Raw genomic sequence first — 22392 nt, 5'->3', positions numbered from 1 at the left:
GTTGCAGCCATGAACCAGAGAATCAGCCAGAGCGCTCCGGTGAAGCAGCCCCCGCCCCTAGCCCCGCAGAGCCCTCCAGGCGTCCTAGGGGGCGGGGGCTCCAGCCAACAGCAACAGATGCGCCTCCAGCAGCTGCAGATGGAGAAGGAGCGGCTGCGCCTGAAGCAGCAGGAGCTGCTCCGCCAGGTGAGGCCCCAGGTTAGAGGCCAGCCTTCCACTTTTCGGGGTGTGCTTCCTGTGTGTGGTCCCGGTGTTTTCTTCTAGCCTTGGTATCTCCAAGGGGGTGCTGCTCTTTCACCTGCTGGAGCAGCAACCCAGACATATTGTCTCCAGCTCCGCCCTGTCTTCATTCCCAGGCCCGCCTGCAACACAGATGGATTTTTGCCTTCTGGGGCCACTTAGCTGTAGGCGACCAGACACTGAGGTCTTCCCGCTGGGAGTAAATCACTAAGACATTTCTCAAATAGGCAAGTGGTGGCAGCATTGCTGAATCTAAGATATTTTATTTCAAACATAGTACAAGTGACCCCAAGTTTAGAACTAGATCCCCTAGTGCCTTAAAATGTACTGCTCTGAATGTCCCTTTGAGATGGCAGGTAGGATGGCAGGTAGGACGGAGGTTTCCATGAGTCTTATCTCAGGATATGGCTGCTGAGCTCCTTTGTCAGGAGATTAGACAGCCCCCTGGCAGAATCAGGTTTTTACGGTCTCTTATTTTGGGAGGGACCAGGCATGCAATCTTATCAGAGCAGTATATATTTTAGTTTTCATAAAATTGTTTTGACCATAGAAACAGTGCAATTTTGAAAGTAGGCAGAAGGTGCTTGTGCCCCGAGTCCTGTCCTCCTCAGGGTGTCTGGAATGGTCAGCTTCTCATTTTCATTTTTCATTGGTATTCTGTCCACAGACATGAAACACATGTATTCACTATTTTTCCCACTAAATTGTAGCCTCCCAAGTGTAGAAATAAAAACATGACACTCCACTTTTCTGGACACAGGAGTGTCACTGGAAACCCATGGACGTGGTATGGTCACTGAAGCCTGAGCCCTGGGGATGAAAGATAAGCCCTGGAGGTCCCAGACAGACTATGCTGTCAGCCATTGGTCAGTGCAAGCCTAGTGCTTAGCACCCCGAGCGAGCCCGGGGACGAGAGAGCACATGTTCCCATGTTTCATGTCAGGGAGTAGTCTCGAAAGATGGTTTTTTTTTATCTGCCATCAACAAGGTGGAGAAAGGAATCATATTCACACAATTTATTGTACCTCTGAGTTTCCAACCAATTACTAAAAGGAAAGATATATTTCATTTAAATCTTTATCATCAGAACAAGGTAGCACCATCAAGAGTATAATTATGCCTCTGTTAGAAGAGATCAGCTAAGAGCCTGTTTTCGATGCTTGCTTTTCACTTTGTTACTGATCACTAGATGGTCTCAGTACAGACAAGTCTCAGTGTCAGATATGAGTTGAAAACTGTCAAAACCAAGAAATCTTATTAAGAAAAATTACGTAATTGTTAATGTTACCATTCATCATTTTGTTGTATGCCATCAATCAGACTGGAATTTTTGTTTTGTTCTGTGATGTTTTGTTTTGGTGGGCAATGCTGCTGTTTATAAAACTCTTCCTTCAGAGAATTTTCCTAAGTCTTACTCTCTTCCTGTGGGTGATGGGTCCTAGACAAAACAGCTTAACTTCCTTTAAAGGCAACTTCTGTGTTTCTTCTCTGTCACCAACTGTGTTGTCTCTTCTCCCGTTGAAGTGACAGACCTGCTCTATTCTCATACTAATAGTCTGTTTATTAGGATTTTTTTGGTTTTGCTTTTTGGCAATCAGTATAAATTCAGCAAGTCTGAAGTTTTGGATTTCTATGAATTTCTTCTTCTGTTGGTTGCTCTTATCCCAGAATGTCGAGTTACATTTTTCCTGCTTCTTCTAATATTCAGAAGCAAAGAACCTCCCTGACCAACATCACGTGTTTGAGGTTGAGTTTGAGTCTGACACCTAAAGCCTGCTGTCCTGTCCTCAATGCTATGCTGTTCAGTATTCCTCGGTTTCAGTTTGTTATGTGGTGACTCCGTTGGCTACTGTCTTCCTCAGTTGCTGCTTCTTGGGCTGGCTTGGGAGTTCTGTGCTATGGTGGTATGTCTGGATGAAATTTGTAAGTCAGCCTACATAGCCAAACCATGTGGCTTAAAGTAATTTTTATCCATCTTATTTTTTACTCTTAGGCAATGCGGAATATCAGTCCCAGCACAGCAAATTCTCCAAAATGTCAGGTAGGCTCTTATCTGATGTTCTAGCATTTAAAAAAAAAAAAAAAAAAGATATTAAATTAGGAAAGCGAGAAACTTGTGCTCCAGGGGCCTGTCCTCACTGACCGTTAGCCCAGGGTATAACACTTGAGCCATCTTCTTCCAAATATGTAACGTTACCATTGCCATTCCCAGAAAGTCTACACTGCCTGCTTCCTCCTGCTGCTTCCAGAGAGTCCTAGTGCTCATTTTGATTCCATGGAAGTCTTGCTCTATTACATATTGGATATGTATTATATCTTAGGTGTGCATCCTGTCAACCTTGGGGCATGCCTGATTTTCATTTGCCTAGCTTAAAATAGTATTTATAATGATTTATAGGAATTAACCATTTGAACAGTAACAAAATGGCACAGATGATCTCCTTGGGTAGACTAAGAAATCCTAAGAGAGTCAAAATGGTACTTTTAGAGGAAAAATTCTTCTCAGGGCATTCCAAAGGAAGAGTATCTCAATTACCAAAAGAGGAAGCGTCTGCTTGGGTCATGTTTTGGGTTTTTTATTGTTTATCAACTTTTCTCCCGGATGAACCCCAGAGATTACTGGTTGAGAGAACATCTTACTTAGATGGGGAGATTGTGGCTACTGTCCTAACTCAGACATTTATCTGATTTAAGGGAAGAATCTCAGTCTTGAAAACAGATTGTCTGTGCTCAGAGTTCAAAAGATTTAAAGGACTGAAGAGCTAGGAGGTCATTGCCCTTTTTCCAGGTGGGGAGAAGCAACCATGTGCTGCCTCGAGTGCTCCGGGGCTGTTCTGCACGGAGCTAAAGATGTATGTGTGTCACAATGGGCTGTGGAAGCAGGGGTTGGCACAAGTCCACTCATTTTGGATACCGATCGCGTGCGCGTCATAGTATCATGCTTATCAAGTCAGAGACAGTTCCTGTAGAGACCAGTTAACTTTGAGAGAAGAAAGACTCTACTCCTTATCTCGTAAATGCCTTCTTTAATTAAGAAATCAAGAAAGGGATAACTCACGGAAGTTGTCTGATAGAGTAGAGCATATCCTTGCTGTGAGAGCCACTATTACCACACAGGACTGAGAAGAGCCCATAGCATGGATCTTCAAAAAGTGAAGATATTTTCCCTTGCTTTTGCTCTGAAGTGCTTCTGAAAGAAGGTTTTTCTTTGTAATAAATGAAGTGGAAACTAATATAGGAGCAGAAATTAACTCAAATGAGATTTGGGTTCAAGCAAAAAGTCTTCTATGCCCGAAGTTGTTTCTTTTTTTTCCCCTAATGAGATCTTAAACCGTAGATCTGTTAAATAAATACCTCAAGGTTTATTTCATACTTGAGTGCCAGTGTAAATGGTACTTCTTATTAAAATTATCGGGAATTCTTAGATACTTGTTTTTAGTCATAAAGTTTCAGAAAAGGTGAGACTTATAAATAACAAAATTTCTATTAAACTTACATGGTATTAAAATTATAGGCTTGATTCCTTTAGATTTATTTAAGCCAGAAAAGAAACCTGAAAGAGGTTCTTTAAAATCAACTTTGGAATATGTTAGATAATGAAATACTGATTTGCTACAGAAGTTTTTATTTGTCCATGTCTTTACCTGACAGTTGTGGGAATGACAATAAATGTTAAATTTGGAGTGGCTCAGAATACGCAGTATATGGTGGTGTTTTTGTCGGGCGAGCATCTGTGTTCTCACCTGTTTTCTTGATGGCTTTAAGGTGGATACCAGGAACTGTTTGACAAAGAAGGATCTTGTCTGAAGTGAAGATGGCTTTATGTAGGGTTGCCAGGGTAACAAGAAAGCCAGGAGGAGCTTTCCCATTCAAGGACCAGAGCATATAAAGGAATAATGGAGGAAAGGGGACAGATCCACTCAGTATTTGAGTGCCAGGCACTGCTCAAAGTTTCGTTTTACTTTTCTAATAGGAATTAGTGCACATGAGTTAGCAAGCAACATGAAATCAGTGCCATTACTCTATATCTGTAATTATATACTTCATACACTGTGGGATGTGGAAAGATACCAAACTTCAAAATGTTTATGAAAGTAGTCATTTCAAAAGCTATCTTCTTATTTTTTTCAAATAGGACCAACTGCACAGATGCGTAGTCAGGTTCTCTGGTCCTGTAAACAGACGTCAGTGTGGGCGAGGTTAATGCAGAGTTCTGGAAAATAAAAACAACTTAAAGGCATAAGTATATTTTAGTTAAAGGTAAAAATTATCCGCTTATTTTGTTAGAGTTTGTGTGCAGAATTTTGGAAAAACTTGTCTTTAGAGTACTTAAAATTTTTAATTTCATTTTGATTATTCATTACTTTTATGTTTCAAAAGCTATTTCTGTTCTTGGAAGAAACTTTTTGGAATTATAAATGTCATCTTTGCTCCTTGAGTTGAGCCTTTAACGCTCAATTTTCTAGCTGTATCTCTTTCTAGTAGATCAGTTACCCCTTGGTAAATTGGGAGACCCTTAGGGAGTGTTGGTTAGGGATGCATCACAGTTTTTGCTTCAAGGTCTTATGAAACAAAACAATTTGAAGAAGGCAGCACCACTGGGAGGGGGACCGTTTTTACCTTCTTGTGCCTGAGAATGTGGCTCCCCAGTACAGATGAGATGAAGTGAGATTGTGCTTCGACAGCCTGGCGTCCCCATTCCCTCCCCAGGCTATGGCCTCCTCGCTCTCTCCTTTCTTCTCTGGCTGTGAGCCCTCTTCTGCCCTGTCGCCCTGATTCTGCTCGTGTTTCCCTCTCCGCCCATTAAGATTGTCTAGGGCCTAGGGCGAAACCCATCCTCATTGCCCTTCTCAGGATTCCTGATACAACTTCAAGCATAGAAACAAGACTGCTGTGTCTGGATATCTTCATTTCTGAGCAAATAATTGCTTCAATCTTCATAAAATTATAGCTGCAAACATTTTGCAGCGAATGAGTACTGTATAGTTGCCGTTCCTAATGTGTAGTAATAAATACACGCTAGGATCAGTCACTGGTTCAGTGAGGGATAAAACCCGTTATATTCAGGTGGAGGGCCCTAGACCCCACACTGTTAGCCTGCACTGGTGAAGAGGGTCAGATGTCCATAGTTTGGGCCAATTGGAGCAAAATAACACCACTGTTCAGAGCCACATGAAAACAATGGCCATCAAGCTTATTTTCCCTGAATTTAGTAACAGTAAAGAATTTGACTTTTTGTTCCTCCAAGTTGTCTTTCCTGTTAGCAGACACTAGGAAAGCTGTTTCAGAGTCCAGTTAACATTTCTCAAGATTATCTCTCCTCTTTTTGAAGTCCTAATATTGAATAAAACATAATTTCATTTAAGTGTTTTCTCATTAATCTTTCATACTTTATTTTGGATAGGCACATTGAAACTCTGTATAAACCCCACACTTGCAAACTCTGATTATCTCATTTGTTTTACTCATTAAGATAATGTTCTATAATTTGAAGAACATTAAAATAATGTTTATTTACTTTAATTGACATTATAATTAACAAAAATTACAGAAGACCTAATTCTGTGAGAAGGAATTTTGAATCCCAGAGTAGTGCTGGAAACAGCAAACAGTGAGTCTGTTTTGGAGATCACCTTTCAGAGTCTAGTGTCATAATAGTCCCCAGGTCCAGGGACACACACAATTTTTTTTTTTTTTTTTTTTTAGTCAAAGATATTGTGAAGTTGAAGATGATTTAGTAAAATGACACGCACATTAAAAAACAAAAAGCAGGGCAGCCCCGTGGCTCAGCGGTTTAGCTCTGCCTTCAGCCCAGGGCATGATCCTGGAGACCCCGATCGAGTCCCACATCAGGATCCTTGCGTGGAGCCTGTTCTCCCTCTGCCTATGTCTCTGCCTCTCTCTCTCATTCTGTGTCTCTCATGAATTAATAAATAAAATCTTTTTTAAAAAAACATTCTAAACATCGACTAAATGTTTTTAATTGCTGGAGACATAATGAAATATGCTATGGCTGTTGGAAGCAGTGTTGGAAAGCAGGGCATGATGAGGCCTGTCTTGAACAGCCGGAAGAAATGGCTTTTTTTCTCTACTCTTTTTAAAATTGTAGTGTACACTGCTATCACTGAGACAAACTATTATAAGTTGTGTATTTTTAGAGTTACTCTCCATTTCTAAATTTGGATTTCTAGTTCACTAAACTAAACTTCCTTAAGCAAATCAATGACCCAGAGAAAAACAAACCAACGTGCACTTCTGTGCCATGTGTCACCCTAAAATGGAAGCACAGTTTCATAGCTTAGTGCTTCCTAAAGACAAAATTGCTTTAAGAAAGGCTTGAAAGTTGACATTGTGTTTTATAGAATTTTCTATAAATTGGAACCCTAACTTTTCACCTACCACGATTATTTTGAGATTCATTAATGTTCTTTCATTTTTCCGTTGTCCTAAATGTTTCCAGACTGCCGACCACTTCTACCACTTTTCTCCTTATTTTTCTAAATAATGTGAACCAAAGTACTGATTTTATATGAGGCCAAAATACTTTAATGATCAGATATGTATTACCTTAAAGTGTTTTTTTTGACCCTGTGGGAAATGATGCTGCTATTTAAGAAAGAGGAGCGGAAAATACAAAGGACAGACCAGTGGCTCGTGGCTGGATCCCGAGCCCATGAAAGTCCACTGTATACACAGGCAAGCTGTGTTTTCTCTTACAAACCACCCTGGAAAGTTCCCTTTGGACCATGCCAGGACCGTCTCTTTTACAGATGGCTGTGGCTCCAAATGTATCCCAGATGAGCTAAGATTTACAAGATCAATGGGAGAAGCTGCCACATTTTTGTATTATTACAGAAGAATATGAGCTAAAAATACTTGCTTCATTTAGAAAAAGTCAAATACTCTAAAAGAATTCTTTGACCTTTGAAATACAGAAGCATGAAAAAAAAAAAAAGAAATACAGAAGCATGATTAAATTTTGGCCAAATTTCCTATAACTTCTTCATTCTTGAAAATCTGTCAAACTATTTATTCTACCTTTAGGGGAAAAGAGAAGCTTAACAAATTTGTATTTTTAGCTTAATATTCTAATTTTAGGCATTTTTTTTTTTCAGAGTAAAAAAACTCCTTAGAGATAGACATAACTTTCAACATGAACCATTTCAACTGAAATCCGTTTTTACAGATGATCCAGTTATGTCCCAAAGCTTGTTTTTGAAACAGCTATGCCAGATTTACCCAATTACAAAGTAATGTCCATATTCGTCCAAACTGTGTTTTCCTAAAGCTACTTTATCACACTAGAGTAGACTTATCCTGTATAATAGGTTTATATGTGTGTGTGTGTATATATATATATATACATATATGTATATATACATACATATATATATATATTTAAAACTAGTATAATGGAGAAAATTTCTATGAAATGTATTTTTTAAATAATTTTTTAAAATTATGTAACCAGATATTTAAAAATTCAGATTATGTAACTTCATTTCATGCTTATCCATATTATAATTATTTTTCTCTAAAGTCACTAGCAAAAGGTCTATACAGCTCTGAAGCAAATTTTCAGTATTCTACTTCTAAAATTCTTAATTTTATGTAAGTGTGTTCACTCTCACATGTCAGTTCTTGGCTACGGATGCAGGACGTGTGAAGCTTCCTGTCAGTGAAAGCTGTGATTTCACTTGTGCTCCCCATGTTCTTCTTTCCTCTGGGATCTGATACAGGAAGTTGGGGAATAGGATGCTGCCACAGATTTCTCCTCCTTAGAACTGTGTGTGTGGCACACGTAGGTGTGCTTGTGTGAAGAGAGCAGTGGGGGTTGATATGTTCATTCGAGCTCCAGTCATCAGTCAAGAGGGGAGGTAAGCTGGTCTGTGGTCCTGCCCATCAGTGCGTAGTTCTCTGTCTCTTGACCATTTGTTTCAAATGTCAACAAAATTCTCTCATCTTCTTTGTTGAACCCAGTGAAATAAATTACATTAACAAGAAATGAAAATATTAAGAATTAATGACTTGGGGAAGTGGCTATCAAGTCTACTTTCAGCAATTTTGCTTCAGCAAATACTGAGCTATGTTAAGAATACCCATTTTTGTATAGTAGGTGTACAAGTTAGTATACCTCAGTAAAACTGTTGAGAAATCACGGAGGGGGTCTCATCAGTCCTGTTCTATTTGCTAGAAGTTTGGAAACTGAGCTGAATATTCGTACCTTGATATGGCTCCTACCATCTATATATATAGTGACATTATACTTGTGTTCGTGCCAGATTCGTCCCTATTTGGTTGATGATGCCATCAGCCTCCTCTTACCACCTGTAAAAGTAAAATGGTTTTTTCTCTTTGGTTCTTTCAGGCCCACTTTAGACGAGTCTTAGATGGGCCTTAGATCAGATACAGACTTCATTTTGTGGTCCTTGAGCATCTCCTTAGGCATGTCTCCAAAGTAGCTTCCTTTGTGAATATGCATAGTTGGTTCTGCACCGCCTGCTGGCAGTAGAAACTCAGCTGTCAGACACAGCGACAAATAGAAATTCGGCAGCTTCAAACAAGCAAAGTGGCAAAATCCAAAGTACCACAGGACAGTTAGCTTTCACTTCAAAAAACAATCACAAAAAGTAGGAATTTTATCAAAAAGAGTAAAATAAAAATTTATAAAAACATTGTGAAAATAGTTTATCAGTTTAATAATGACTTACTGCTTAATGTCCTGTCTCGTGCTTGCTACGTAGAAGCAGGTGTGCCTTTGATAGTGGAACACGAATGAGGCTTTTTTAAGGAATCTGCAGGCACTCCCATTGTTTGGAAGATCTGCAGCTGCCTGTTCATCTAGAGCCTATGGTTTTATTCATTTTCAAGTCTATTTCTGATTGTATCCTCATGTTTTAATAGCAGCATAACTTCTTCAGAGCATTAGAAGTTACTGTTTTATGCTCCAGAACTGTCCATTCATTCATTCAATGTGCCCTTAAGAGACAGAGAAGAAATAATTACAATAATGCATAGTAAGTGCTAAGAACATGTTCCATATATGCCCAAGACTGTTAAACCATCACTTCTAATCAAATCCGAAGGTGGAGATGAGATCGTCATGGAGAGTCATCTGGGGAAAGGAATGGGGTCTTAATAGGGAAGAAAGAAAGGGGTTCTAGTCAAAAAGCACATATGGAAGGACATGGCATTGAGGTCCTGCTATAGCCTCACAGGGAGTGCAGGGCACTGCTCTACGGTACTTATCACTTTGCAGGAGGAGATGGGAGGATGGAGAGCAGATAGATGACCTAGGTCCCCAGAAGCCACTAGGAGAGTAGGTTGCTCATTAGCAGGAAGAGGAGTTACACAGACCCGTGGGACTGAATGATCCTGTGGGGAGGTGGGGATGGCAAGAGAACCAGAAAGCCAGACTCCATGATGTCTACAGTGTTCTCACTTCAATGGGAGAGAGGTGGGAATGGACTCGAAAGCGTGTGCCAGATGCTGGGTGGTGACCATGAGAGTGTGAGAAAACGGTGACCAAAGGACAAAAAAAAAAATTAGAGTGGTACAAAGGCCCATTCGAGGCCAAAGACCATTAATTTATAATAGTCTGAGTAGCTGTTTGATTTTTCTCTAGCATTTCTTAGCAGTCTCAGTATAGAAATGAAGTAAGCACGCTTTTAACATTCATTCAGGGCAGCAATTTGCTCTGTTGAGATGAAATTATGTGTGTATTTCAGGATGTGAAAGGGGCCTATTATGTGTATTTTACATGATTGGCTCAGAATTCAAGCTCATGGGGAAGGAGAAAAAGAACCAGGAATTGGCCCATGAAGGAAACAGAAATCAAAACCATAACCAGGGCACCTGGGTGGCTCAGGTCATGATCTTGGGGTCCTGGGATGGAGCCTGGTGTCCAGGCTCCCTGCGCAGAGAGTCTGCTTCTTCCTCTGCCTTTCCATTTTCCTCCTCATACTCAATCTCTCTCAAATAAATAAAATCCTATAAAAGAAACCCATGATGAGATACCACCTGTCAGAATGGCCCAAATCAACAACACAGGAAACAGCAGGGGTCAGCGAGAATTTGAAGAAAGAGGAACCTTCATGCACTGTTGGTGGGAATGCAAACTGGTGCAGCCACTCTGGAGAATAGTATGGAGGTTCCTCAGAAAGCTAAATATAAAAATACCCTATAATCTATCTTCCAATTCCACCTCTGGGTATTTCTCTGAAAACAACAACAACAACAACAAAAACCACTAATTCAAAAAGATACATGCACCCCTCTGTTCACTGCAGCATTTTGTACAATAACAAAGTTGTGGAGCAAACCTCAGTGTCCATTCAGCTGTCAATCACTTAACCAACTTAAGCGTCCATCAACAATTGAGTCGATAAAGATGTGTATATCTTGCCATTTGTGACAACATGGATGAACATATAGGGCATTATGCCCAGTGAGATAAGTCAGAGAAAGGCAAATACTATGTGATCTTACTTCATAAGTGGAATTGAAGGAAAAAAAACAACCAAATTTACAGAAAATGAACAGATTGGTGGTTGCCAGGGGGTCAAAAGGTTCATACTTTATACAGCATGGTGACTATAGTTAATGATTATAATTATTAGCTATAGTTAATAATACTGCATAATAAGTACATATTTAAAAGTTGTTAAGAGAATAAATGTTAAAAATCTTCATTCGAAGAAAAGACTTTTTGTAACTCTGTGTTGTGATGGATGGTAGCTAGACAGAGGATTGCTATGGTCATTTCACAGCGTGTACTAATACCAAATCCTTGCATTGTATACTTAAAACTGATGCAATGTTGTATGTCACTTAAACCACTATTTTATTTTTTTAATGGGAAAAAAAGAGAGCCAGTCGACTGGAATCGTAAGAGATGAAGTAGAGTCCCTGAGGCTGGAGGGCAGATGGAGTGGGATTGAGGTCATGCAGGAGCTGGGTGGGAGGAGAAAGCAGGGTGAGTGTGTGCAAGAGTTCTTGGGGGTGAAATCGCTACACCCATTCCAGAGTTGCCGGAGATGCAGGACCCTCAGGGGTAGATTGTTCCATAAGCTTGATGCACTGATAGTGATTGTGGTGCACACGGTTCAGGGAGGTGACACGCCGGTCTTCATCCCAGGCAGGCCTGCAGACTTAAGTCCCATGGTCTCAGCCAAGCAAGCGGGTGATTCGGATAGGTGGAGGTGAAGGTCCTTGAGATCCAGGTGGTCGAGGAGCTGCCATGTGACCTAGTAATTAATCTGTAAATAACAAGCTCTAACAGCATGTCTTACAACTTTTGTACTATTGAAATGGTAATGAGCATAAATGGTATTTTAAGATAATTTGCAACTACAGTAGGATATGAAAACGCTGTCCATGGATGCAAAGTAAGAGGATGACAAATACAAGTGTTGTCATCTGTGTTTGAAGAGAATGCTGAATTTCAGTTACAAGTTAGTAAAAATAAAAGTGAATTTTCTTCACCCAAATTCATAGACCCTCTGCATTCTGTCATGATCCTCCAGTTAAGAAACCCCAGTGTAAAGGACGGTGTATTCAGCAGGCCTAAAGCTGAGTGAAAAGCAGTGTTTTCTGCACGAGGCGGAATTGATGGTTTAGGAGTCGGGGTGCCTCAGGTGTGCCTTCCTGAACAGCCAGGCAGTGTCCTTAGCAATAAAAAGCCACATTTCTAGTCAAATCAGAAAAGCCAAGGGAGAAGGGAGCCTGTGCTCCCACAAACAAGAGGTTAATGGGAGTGTGAGAGGCACGGCAGGAGCTGTTGGGGTGCCTGGGTGGATGAGAAAGGTGAGCGAGGACAATGTCAGGATGGCCGGATGAGGTGATGTAGCTTCCAGGTCCTGGACACATTTGAGACTGAGGTCTGGGCCATTGGGACAGGCCCTTTAGAGCCATTTGGGTGGTAGTGACCCATGGTCTTTGCTGAGCAATCCAGGTAGAGTCCTGCTGAGGATACGTTGGATGGCTCTGAGCACAGCTGGGGATGGAGGAGTGTGAGGTCAGGTGCAGACACCGGACAGCCAGGGGCACTGGTGTGGTTATCGCTTATCACCTGGTGTGGTTTTTCCGACTTTGCCTTGACTCCTTGGTGCCGAACAAAAAATCAGCTGAGGGTTGGTGAGTAGAGAGAAACTATAAGAGGCATTCTTTTTTGAAAGACCACACTTCCCATCCTTTCCCATAGGACAGGTTTGGGAGGGTCTGCCAAAGTAAGAGAAATAACAAAATGAATTTAGGGAATCCTGTGTATCTGTTCAGGGGTTTGTAAGACAAGATAGACTTTGAATTTATGTGACTTAAGTGCAAAAGAACTTGGTGTTTCTGACCGGGTAACCTATTAGTTTTGACCAGAGTTTAACACCTGAACTCTGTACCTGGCACGGTCATGTGCATTTTATTTCTTTAAATTGAATGAAGAGTTTGTTAGCAGTAGACTGACCATGTTGCTGTTTGTTTTTTCTAGGAACTAGCTCTTCGTAGCCAGTTACCAACACTGGAGCAGGATGGCGGGACTCCCAATCCAGTGCCTTCCCCCGGGATGTCTCAGGAACTGAGGACGATGACGACCAGTGGCTCGGATCCCTTTCTCAACAGGTGGGTGAGAGCTGCTTGTGGCTTTCACGGGCGTCCCCTTGGGGCTGGTCCTGACCCCATGAGTAAGTAAGTACCCTTGGGGGCCAGGCACTGCACTGTGAATGACCCTCACCCATGACAAACCCTGTGAAGCTCCAGCATTCGAAGCTGGCTCCTGTGGGAGGACCTGGGCCATGGGGACTTATGGGGGACTTGTTCCCAGTCATGTGTTTGCTTCTGCCTGCGCTGTGAAGCAGCGCAGTGATGTAATGTGGCAGAGTCGTGAAGGAAGGCATGCAAGGGGGTCGTCCTCTGGAGCAGCCCCAGTGATGTGGGACCTGGTCTTCCTGCAGCAGCTCCTGAAGGCCACATGTTTTTAAGGACTGTAGCTTAAGGACGTGAAATGTACGGTGGTGCCTCCTGTAGACACACTGCACAACAGGCAGGGGCTTGCAGGTACTCTTCAGTGGCCTCATGGAGCTGTGGTGAAAGCTGCTCACCCACAGGTCCTACTCCTAGGTTTGATGACCATTCATCCGTTTAGGTTGTAAAATGTTCATGGAGTTTCAGTTTGTTAACATATGGAACAAATACTTTCTTGTCTGTACTTTTTGGTTTTCGGATTTTTTTTAACTAGTTTTAAACAATGCACCTTTAAAAACATTTAAAGGTCCTTTGGTTTAGGAAAGCTGTTCTCTTACGCTTTCAGTTCTCAGAAGATGAATTGCAAACTTCATGATCTTAGAAAAACAAAATTTTGGGACACCTGGGTGGCTCAGCAGTTAAGCACCTGCCTTCGGCCCAGGGCGTGATCCTGGAGTCCCAGGATCGAGTCCCACGTCAGCCTCCCTACATGGAGCCTGCTTCTCTCTCTATGTCTGTGCCTCTCTCTCTCTCTCTTTCTCTCTCTCTCTCTCATGAATAAATAAATAAAATCTTAAACAAAAAAAAAGAAATTTCTTTTATCCTACCAAGACATGCAGTCCAGTCCAGTAGAATTTCCATTTGCTCAGTCTTAGACTTGGGGTTGGGGGCCTGGTTTTTTAGGTTTGATCTTGAAGACTGTCTAAGATGTGTTCGGAGTTTGTGGTTCTGCCAAACCTGAGTGTATGTACACGAGGCTCTGAACATAGACAACAGTGAATCAGGAAAGGTCAGAGCCACATGACTTTTCCCCCCCACAAGGAAGCTTTCAGCTTGGTGTGATTGCAATGTCCATCTTGTTGGGCCTCGTGTGGCCCGAGGGTAGAGGCAGACTATAGAACGTGGATATAGGCTGGGCATCCTTTGTGCAAATTCTTCCTGAGAATGTCTCATGAACACTAGGCTGTAGTTTGAGATTCTGTCTCTTGGTAAAGGTCACTGGGTGTCAGGTGATCGGCATTACTAGGACCAAGGGCAGAATCCTTTTTCCAGGCTGTATGGTACTCCCTGTCCTAAACCCTCATCTGACGTTCCATTTCTCTCTTGGATTCAAGCATATCCTGGAGACTTCACACTGACCACCAGGTTGACTCTCAGCCCTGGCACAGAGTCCCCCTGCCCCCCAGAATCCCAAGATCCTGCTTTCCCATGCTCCTTCTTTGTTCTCAAAGCACTTTGCTCACATAGCGCCTGAGTATAGTTCATTAACACACATGTTCATCTGTCTCCTCGACATTATGAGTCTCTCAGAAACCATCATCTGTAGGTTTTTGTAGTTGTCTCTCTGTCCTCAGAGCCTGAGGACATGCCTGCTCTGTGTGTTTGTGGGAGGCATGGGCCGGGGCCCTGGGCAGAGAAGCAGCCCATGCTTGTCTCGTGGCTCCAAAAGAGTCCCGCACAACCATGTGAGCTCAGCCTCCCCACAGCAGCGTCTCCGGTGTCCGTCTGTGCTCTACTCTTCACAGCAGGAGTGCAGTGTGACCAGGCCCCTTTCCCAGATCCAGGCAGGATGGAACACAGTGGTACGGTGGACAAATGGTCTTAGAGGCAAATTTGTGTTTTCTTGGGTCTTTGTGAGGCTTTTGACTCTTGCCAAAATCTGGCAGATTTTAGAGTAATCCATGGTTTCAATATACACAGTGAGGGGAGGGAGGACAGGGTAGCTCCTTTGGGTAATTAGGGAAGAAATTTGGGGGACTGAGTTTTCAACCTTGAGCAACTGTTACAGCTTATTTCTAAGGAAAGCTTAGCTGTTTTTGTTTTTTAACAAAACAAAAGCTATGTGAGCTAAATAGTTACCTAAGTTTCCAGGCTTGGGGGAAAGTTAAAGTTCACATCCTCGTCGGAGACCATCAAAAGTACCAGTCACCTTTATTTGCTGTACAATTTTCTAGAATTAGCAGAACTCCAAATCCTGTAGTCACGCCGGCTGCTGTCTGTGTGGCACTGGCTCAGGCACATGTTCTGTGTCTGTGGATTGAGGGGATATTGACCACACATGTGTAACCATTTAGCCTCAAGTTAAAATCCATCTTCACTCGTACTTTTCTGTTTTTCCTGAAGGTGTATACCTTAGAATTGTTGGCATGGTTGGAGTTTTATTTATTTTTAAGATTTTATTTATTCATGAGGCGCAGAGACACAGGCAGAGGGAGAAGCAGACTCCATGCAGAGAGCCTGACGTGGGACTCGATCCGGGGTCTCCAGGATCATGCCCTGGGCTGAAGGCGGCGCTAAACCACTGAGCCACCTGACCTGCCCAATGCTTGGGGTTTTAAATCTCTTTCTTAGCTGGAACTCTCAGGACTGCTGTGTCATGCTAAATAAAGTGTTTGGGGTCTTTCCCCCTAAACAGAAGAAGCAAGAAGGCAAAGCTGGGGGAGGTTTGTTTTTTTTGTTTGTTTTTTTTTTTTTTTTTTTATTGGAGCTTTATTTTAGAGCATGCACACAGGTTGGGTGGGGGGTGATCTGGAGCAGACACCTCACTGAGCGCAGAGCCTGCCACAGGGCTCATCCTGCAACCCTGAGGTCACGACCTGCAACCTAATTGCCTGAGGCCCCCAGCCTCCCTGAGGGGAGTTGTTACCTTCTCAGTGGTGACCCCTCCCTTTTGGCCCAGTTCAGAAAGGCCTTGTGGGTTTGTATTGGGTTGATTTTTCCTTGGCTTGAGCTCTGTATACAAGGGGCTGCATCCCTTGTCCCCTGCAGCCTGTGTGGACCCACTGGGGAGATGATAGAAGCCAGATTCAGATGGCATGACAGGACAGCACACAGAGAATTTTCTGTTCTCAAGGAAGGCTGCGAGCCTCTCTTCTCTGCTTTCCTTGCCACCAGCCCCAGACTCGTGGGAGAGCTATGCCTGCCTCAGGGTAAACGTGTCACATCCCACCATGGGTCCCTCGTGAGCCCCGGGGACTGGGTGATGCTTGCTCCACATACTATAGGCAGGAGTCTCACTGACCCTCCTAGAGAATCGTGTTCACCTTTACATTGGAATCATTTAAAATGTTGGTGTAGGTCTTGAATTCTCCTGTTTTGTAGTGGCACCTACCACTCCCGGGATGAAAGCACAGACAGTGGGCTGAGCATGAGCAGCTACAGCGTCCCTCGAACCCCAGATGACTTCCTGAACAGTGTTGACGAGATGGACACAGGTAGGTGTCCTCCACGTGTCTTGGCGGTCGGCCTCAGTGACCACCATTGTTTCTCCAGGTTGGGGGTGGGGGTGGTCACAGGTCTATGAGCAAAGGTTATTGAGAAGAAAACCAGTCACAACCCTGCAAACTTCCACTCCCGTTGAGCCTGCTTTGTTTCTTCATGGCCATTTGTAACTGATGTGTGTTCTGTTTTCCCACATAGACGGCATGGCTCTCTGAACAGAACTGATGGCAGAACTTATTTTAGCACTTCCCATACTAAGCCATATGGCAGGGCAGCGGATGGCCCTCACGGAGATCCATATGGATTCAGTGTCTGCCTCCATCTCCCCCAAGGGCTTGAGGTCTCAGGAAAGCAGGCGGAGAAGGCTGCCTGGTTGTAGCAAGAGCTGAGCAGGGCAGGGTGGGGGCTATCTCCTCCCGTGGCTCACCAGGTGACCCCTGACCGCCCTGTGCTCGGGTCTGAACCCGCAGGGCCAGAGTGACTCTCCCGCTGGCCACCTCTTTGGCCGACAGCTCCTCAGAGTGTTTGGCGCATCTTTTCTGCCTGTACTCATCCTGCTTGTGGCCTTGGTGTGTCCTCCAGTGCTCACCACCCCTCCTCTTCATTTCCCTGAATCTGAGATCACCATATTCCGGTGCCTCTGAGACTGTCTCTTGCCCATCATGCTTTTTTCCTTGTCCTCTCCCCAACGTCTCCATTCTCCAGAACCCTGGAGCTCTCAGTGGGCAGTGTCCATGTTCCTGGAAGCTCTAAGGAATGTTAACGTTATGTTCAAGAAAGGCTTCCAGGCCAGATAAACCAGGCACCTCTAGAAGGAAAGCTAGAGAGATTCTGTATATACAAGGACTCAGGAAACTGGTTTGCCATTAGGAGTGTGACTTTCCCAGAGCAGAAGGCAGTTTTCATCTAGTCCTTTTTCCTTCTTTTACAGTTCCCCCGTGTGCCAGGTAAAGAAAGAGGCGTCTGTGAGCATCATTTCTATATTTTATCTACCATATAGTTTGACCTGGAGAGTCTGCAGTGACACTCTTGTGTGGCATTCTTGTTCTCTCTCCCTTGCTGTCCATAAGTTTTTGAGGGATTTTTATTTTTTCTTGTGAGGCCTTTTGGTGCTGAGCACTTAGTAATAAAACATTGAGCTGTTGCTTCAGCATCTGTGCACATGTTAAAACAGAAGTAAACTTGGTATTTTGTTTTCTGCGAGCTGTTTAACCTAAAGTAAACTGTGGGAGTTGGCGCAGGAGGTCGGTCTCCATTCATTTCTGGATGCTCACCTAATGGAGCTCTGATGTCTGCTTTTCTCCATCCCAACTAGGTGATACTATCAACCAAAGCACCCTGCCCTCCCAGCAGAACCGTTTCCCAGACTACCTAGAAGCCATTCCTGGGACAAATGTGGACCTCGGAACGCTGGAGGGAGATGGGATGAACATAGAAGGAGAGGAGTTGATGCCAAGTCTGCAGGAAGCTCTGAGCTCTGACATCCTTAACGACATGGAGTCCGTGCTGGCTGCCACCAAGCTGGATAAAGAAAGCTTTCTCACATGGTTATAGAGCCCTCAGGTAGACCGAATTCCAAATCTGTGAAGGATCTAAGGAGATGAGACGTGTATGCTCGAAATTTCCAAGTAAGCCAGTCGTAGTCTTCTGGCTGACACCGAAAAAGATGAACAGACGTCCAGCAAGATTCTTTCATCCACTATTTTGCTCTTCGTGTCCATTGCTGCTGTTAATATGTTGCTGACCTCTTTCATAGTTGGCTCTAAAGAATCAAAAAAAAAAAAAAAAAAAAAAAACTTTTTTTTGTTTCTTTTGCTATTATAACTACTGTTCGTTTTGGGGGCTGGGGGAAGTGAGCCTGTTTGGATGATGGATGCCATTCCTTTTGCCCAGTTAGGTGTTGACCGATCATTTTAACTAAATCCTCAGACTTGGAAGTCAAATGCTTCATGTCACAGCGTTTAGTTTGTTCAGGCAATTGTTTCTTCAGCTGCCTTTGGCCAGTGGAGAAACATGACTTACTGGTCTGCCAAGCCAAAAATGTTGTATGGATGTTGAGTCCTTAATGCTGATGTGATGAGCTAGCTGAAACCAAGGCTGAAGACTGTTCTGCTTTCCCTCACACTGCTAGCATTAGTCACAGAGTGACCTTGATTTTATTTTAGGAGCTTCTGAGGCATGAGACAGTTTCCATAGAAATATATTAATTATTGCCACATACTGTAGTATAGGTTTTGGTGGGTTTTATTGTGGGTTTGGTTTTTTTTGTTCGTTTTATTTTGTTTTGATTGGTTGGGTTGTGCTTTTTTTTGTTTTTGTTTTTCCCCCAGAACCGAGACAAATTACCATAGTAGCCAATCTGTTTATAGTTGTTGCTTGGTGCAGTTATTGTAGTTCCTTTGGTAAAATCTACATTTCCTAATTTTTTACCATCTTATTTAAATCTTGATTATCTGCTCTCTCTATATATATACCCCCACACACACTTATAAGGTTTATAATAGTGTGATAGCAGAATGTATCTTTTTTTAAGGTTTCCATACTTTCCAATTTATTTTAAAATGGTAGTTTTGAATGTATGTATTTAGAATATGTGACTAGTAGTTTATATCTCACGGTAGTGTAAATCTGATTGAGACAGTCTGCAGACATTAGAGGTAGTTATTCTAGAAAGCATAGTGTCTGGAGGAGTACTATATGCACTCTGGGCACACAATATTGTCTGATGAATTTGAAAGAAGCAAACAAGATACAGCTTTATTTTCCCTTGACACTCCCATGGACTAATTTTGAACCTTGTTGGGAAATCACTAAGTAGGTTCATAACATACATGGAGACTTGCTCCTACTTCTGTATGCCGAGAATTGACCCTGGAAGTATATATAGAATACTGCCGAGGGTATAAGTTAGCTGGTAAAGTGATCAGATTAATTAATGTATATCAGTAGTTGAGTTTAGCAAAGAAATAGAGATAATCATGATTATACTTTTATTTTTACAGGAAGAGATATAACTAGAGTATGTGTCTACAGGAGTAATAATAATGGTTTCCAAAGAGTATTTTTTAAAGGAACAAAATGAGCATGAATCAACTCTTCAGTATAAGCTATGACGGTAATAGTTGGTTGTGAATTATAGTGGCACCAGCTAGCACCTCTGTGATTAAGGGTCTTTCAATATTCTAGAATAAGTCCTTATTTTCAAGGGTTTATAACCGAAGAATCATTTTTCCTAGCTAACACTGCTATGGAAAGTCTCATCTTGCTTCGGAAGATAGATTAAATCTAAGTATTTTGACCCTTCAGTTAGAGGAGTGTGAAAGTTGGGAGTGAGAAGTTTTATATTAAGTACTTTGAGTGCTCAAAAAATGCAATCACTGTTCTATATAATGAATTCATAGGTCAATCATTCGTAATCATTGACTAAAGCTTTTTATTAAGAAAACAGCAGAAAGATTATCTTGAAATTAAGTCTGAGGGGAAATGGCCACTGTGCAGATTTTTTTTTTATAAGCAATAATGAAATTCTACCTAGAATGCATAAGTGAGGGTATGAATGAGACAGCATGTTGTTCTTTTCTCACATGCTGAAAGTCAAAGCTACTTGGAAGGAGTGCTTACGTGTGCCAATAAGCCACAAATAAGATCACATCTTACACGTCAGCAGTAGCTTTAGATCAGGGCAAGGGTGGGGACGTGGGAGGGATCGCGAGAGACTAGGGGGACCTTGATAGAGAACCTGATACGTGTCTTTTTCTTCTGTTGTCACAAAAGGCAGTTGTTCCTAAAAGTTCAGTCACTTGAGTTACACCTGCGTCCGCTGTGGCCCCTGGCGCTGACTGAAGGGCGCCTGAAAGTCCTTCCTCTTTCTGAATCTGAATCACAGCCTTGATTTGGTCTCTCTTGTTCTGTGTCCTTGTTCTGATGTCAAAGTGTTTAATGCCTTCTGGGTTGTACTGGGTAGTGTTGGGATAAGATTTTAACTGGGTATTCTTGAATTGCTTTTACAATAAACCAATTTTATAATCTTTAAATTTATCAGCTTTTTACATTTTGTGTTCTCTTAGTTAGGGCTTCTTAGATGTACTTATTGATAGAGCACGCTGATTTGGAGTTTCAGTTTTTCCACAGCACTACTTGTGGTAATAAGTATTTTCTAAATATAGTGCCTTTTCTAGGAAAGGAAAAAAGGACATTAAGGAAGTGACTTTTATATACAAGTAATGTTGTTTTAAGTATTCATATTAAGTAGATGCATCCTATAGGGAGCTTGGCAGAAACACTGAAGAATAACTAAAATTAACTGTAATTCATAATTCATACCAGTCAGTGTTGAAACTCATGACACAGAGGGGGAGACAGTACCCAGGGTTAACAGCTTCGTGGCTTTTGCACATCTGAGAACTGGGGCTTGGATGAGCTTTATCTTTGGCAAGCATATTTTTATAAGGATTGTGGGTGTGCCTATTTTAACAGTTGTTTTCTGTATCATGAAAAGTATTCTCCACAATTTAAATGTTTTTATATTAGAGAACTCTTTAATGCACATTTGTCAGAACTATATACACAGTACCCGTATTACCTTTTTATGTCTTGTTTTAGCTGTAAGCATGCTGGTATGTTAGGTACTTACATAAACTGTTACATTACTTTTTCTTTTGTAATCCCTGTTTGTGTGTTTATGTGGCTCAAATATATTCTTTCTTTAAGCTCCTCTATGTTGTTTTTAACAATTAATATACGTAAAACATTTTTGGCTTCTTAATGGTCTTCTAATAGAACAATTAAAGGACACAGAAATGAAAGGTGACTGTACTAGTAACTGGTACACCAGTTCACACATGATTAGCTTGGCATCTGGAAGCTGGATGGAATTCTTTGAATGTGATACTTTGTGTTCTTCAGGTAGACTGTCCCCATCAACGACCAAGTGTCAGCAGAAATGTGCCTCCTTCATTCTGAAATGACCTCATGACAGATAACAGCACAGAAGAAACTGACCGGGGCTTCACAGTCTTTCAAAATAGCCTTTGGCTTTATTTCTCCAAAATACTTTCTCATGATCTCCAAAATATAACACATTAGTGAAATAGTTATTGTTTTACAAATAAAAGCATTCACAAATTTAGGTGGTGGTAGGTCCTGAACTTTGAATAGAAGACTTGTCTTTGACAGTGGTTTTTTTTCTGTGCTTGCATGTATAATCATTGACACATCAATTTTATTGAGGGAAATCTGAAAACTTAATATTTTGTTACATGTAATTTCTTTGCAGTAGAAGAACACTAATTTTGTGGCACTTGAAATCGATCATTTCTCTTGTCCAGGATGCAGTGATTGTACCTCGTATGGATGGCCTGATGTCCCGTGGTGGGAGGCCACCCTCATCCTGCTCCCATGGGTCAGAACTGTATCACCTTGAAATAACCAGTTCAGTTAGTGATATTCAGCAGAATACTCACAAGAATTCTATTAATCTGAAAGTGGGGTGCATCCCTCCAGAGAGAAGGCTGTGCATCCTGAATGTTGAGGAAGTGTTGGTCAAATTACTTAGAACCTGATACACTCACTTTTTTTTTTTTTTTTGAAAGATCAAAACTAAAATAAAACAGCACAGTGAATGAATAAATGAATTGCTGAGCTGGGATAAACAGAGAAATGGTTCACCGGAGACCGAGAAAAAATAGTAAACCCACATAGTAGTTTGGGGAGTGGCCAGTAGACCTCAGAAGTCTGTGTCATGCCCCTGCCATGGTCTTATCTACTGGGTTTGTAGAAGAGTGCCCCCCACCCTGCACCCCATCATGTTTTCTTCCCTTCTATGCGAGCAACCAGCTGCCCCTGGGCCTGGCAACTACAAACTATATTAGATTTATAGTCAATTCTGTTAAATCTGGCTGTGCTTCTGGGTGCCTCCTGGGGCTCTGCATACAGTTGCCGTGGAAATGGGCCGCATCTCTGGCGGGACCCGCCAGG

The 22392-nt window shown here is 42.2% G+C and overlaps 1 protein-coding gene across 8 annotated transcripts in view; it reads left to right on the top strand.

Annotated features, from left to right (window-relative positions):
- YAP1 (Yes1 associated transcriptional regulator) overlaps positions 1-21134 on the top strand; it is a 105142-nt gene extending 84008 nt beyond the window's left edge. For 2 of the 8 annotated variants that reach the window (XM_038536363.1, XM_038536362.1), the window contains exons 5-8: positions 8-186; positions 12722-12852; positions 16297-16409; positions 17732-17970. In XM_038536363.1, the coding sequence (XP_038392291.1) occupies positions 8-186; positions 12722-12852; positions 16297-16409; positions 17732-17970 (662 nt within the window). Of the gene's footprint in view, positions 1-7; positions 199-2233; positions 2282-12721; positions 12853-16296; positions 16410-17731 lie in introns of all 8 variants that reach the window. The other 6 variants (XM_038536361.1, XM_038536360.1, XM_038536356.1 and 3 more) reach the window with 5 other exon arrangements.
- Positions 21135-22392: the final 1258 nt, after the last annotated feature.

The sequence above is a fragment of the Canis lupus genome, chromosome 5 (assembly GCF_011100685.1).
Source record: "Canis lupus familiaris isolate Mischka breed German Shepherd chromosome 5, alternate assembly UU_Cfam_GSD_1.0, whole genome shotgun sequence".
In the NCBI taxonomy this organism is placed as follows: domain Eukaryota; kingdom Metazoa; phylum Chordata; class Mammalia; order Carnivora; family Canidae; genus Canis; species Canis lupus.
Note: the sequence above shows the minus strand (reverse complement) of the source record. Positions and strands in the feature narration are given on the sequence as shown.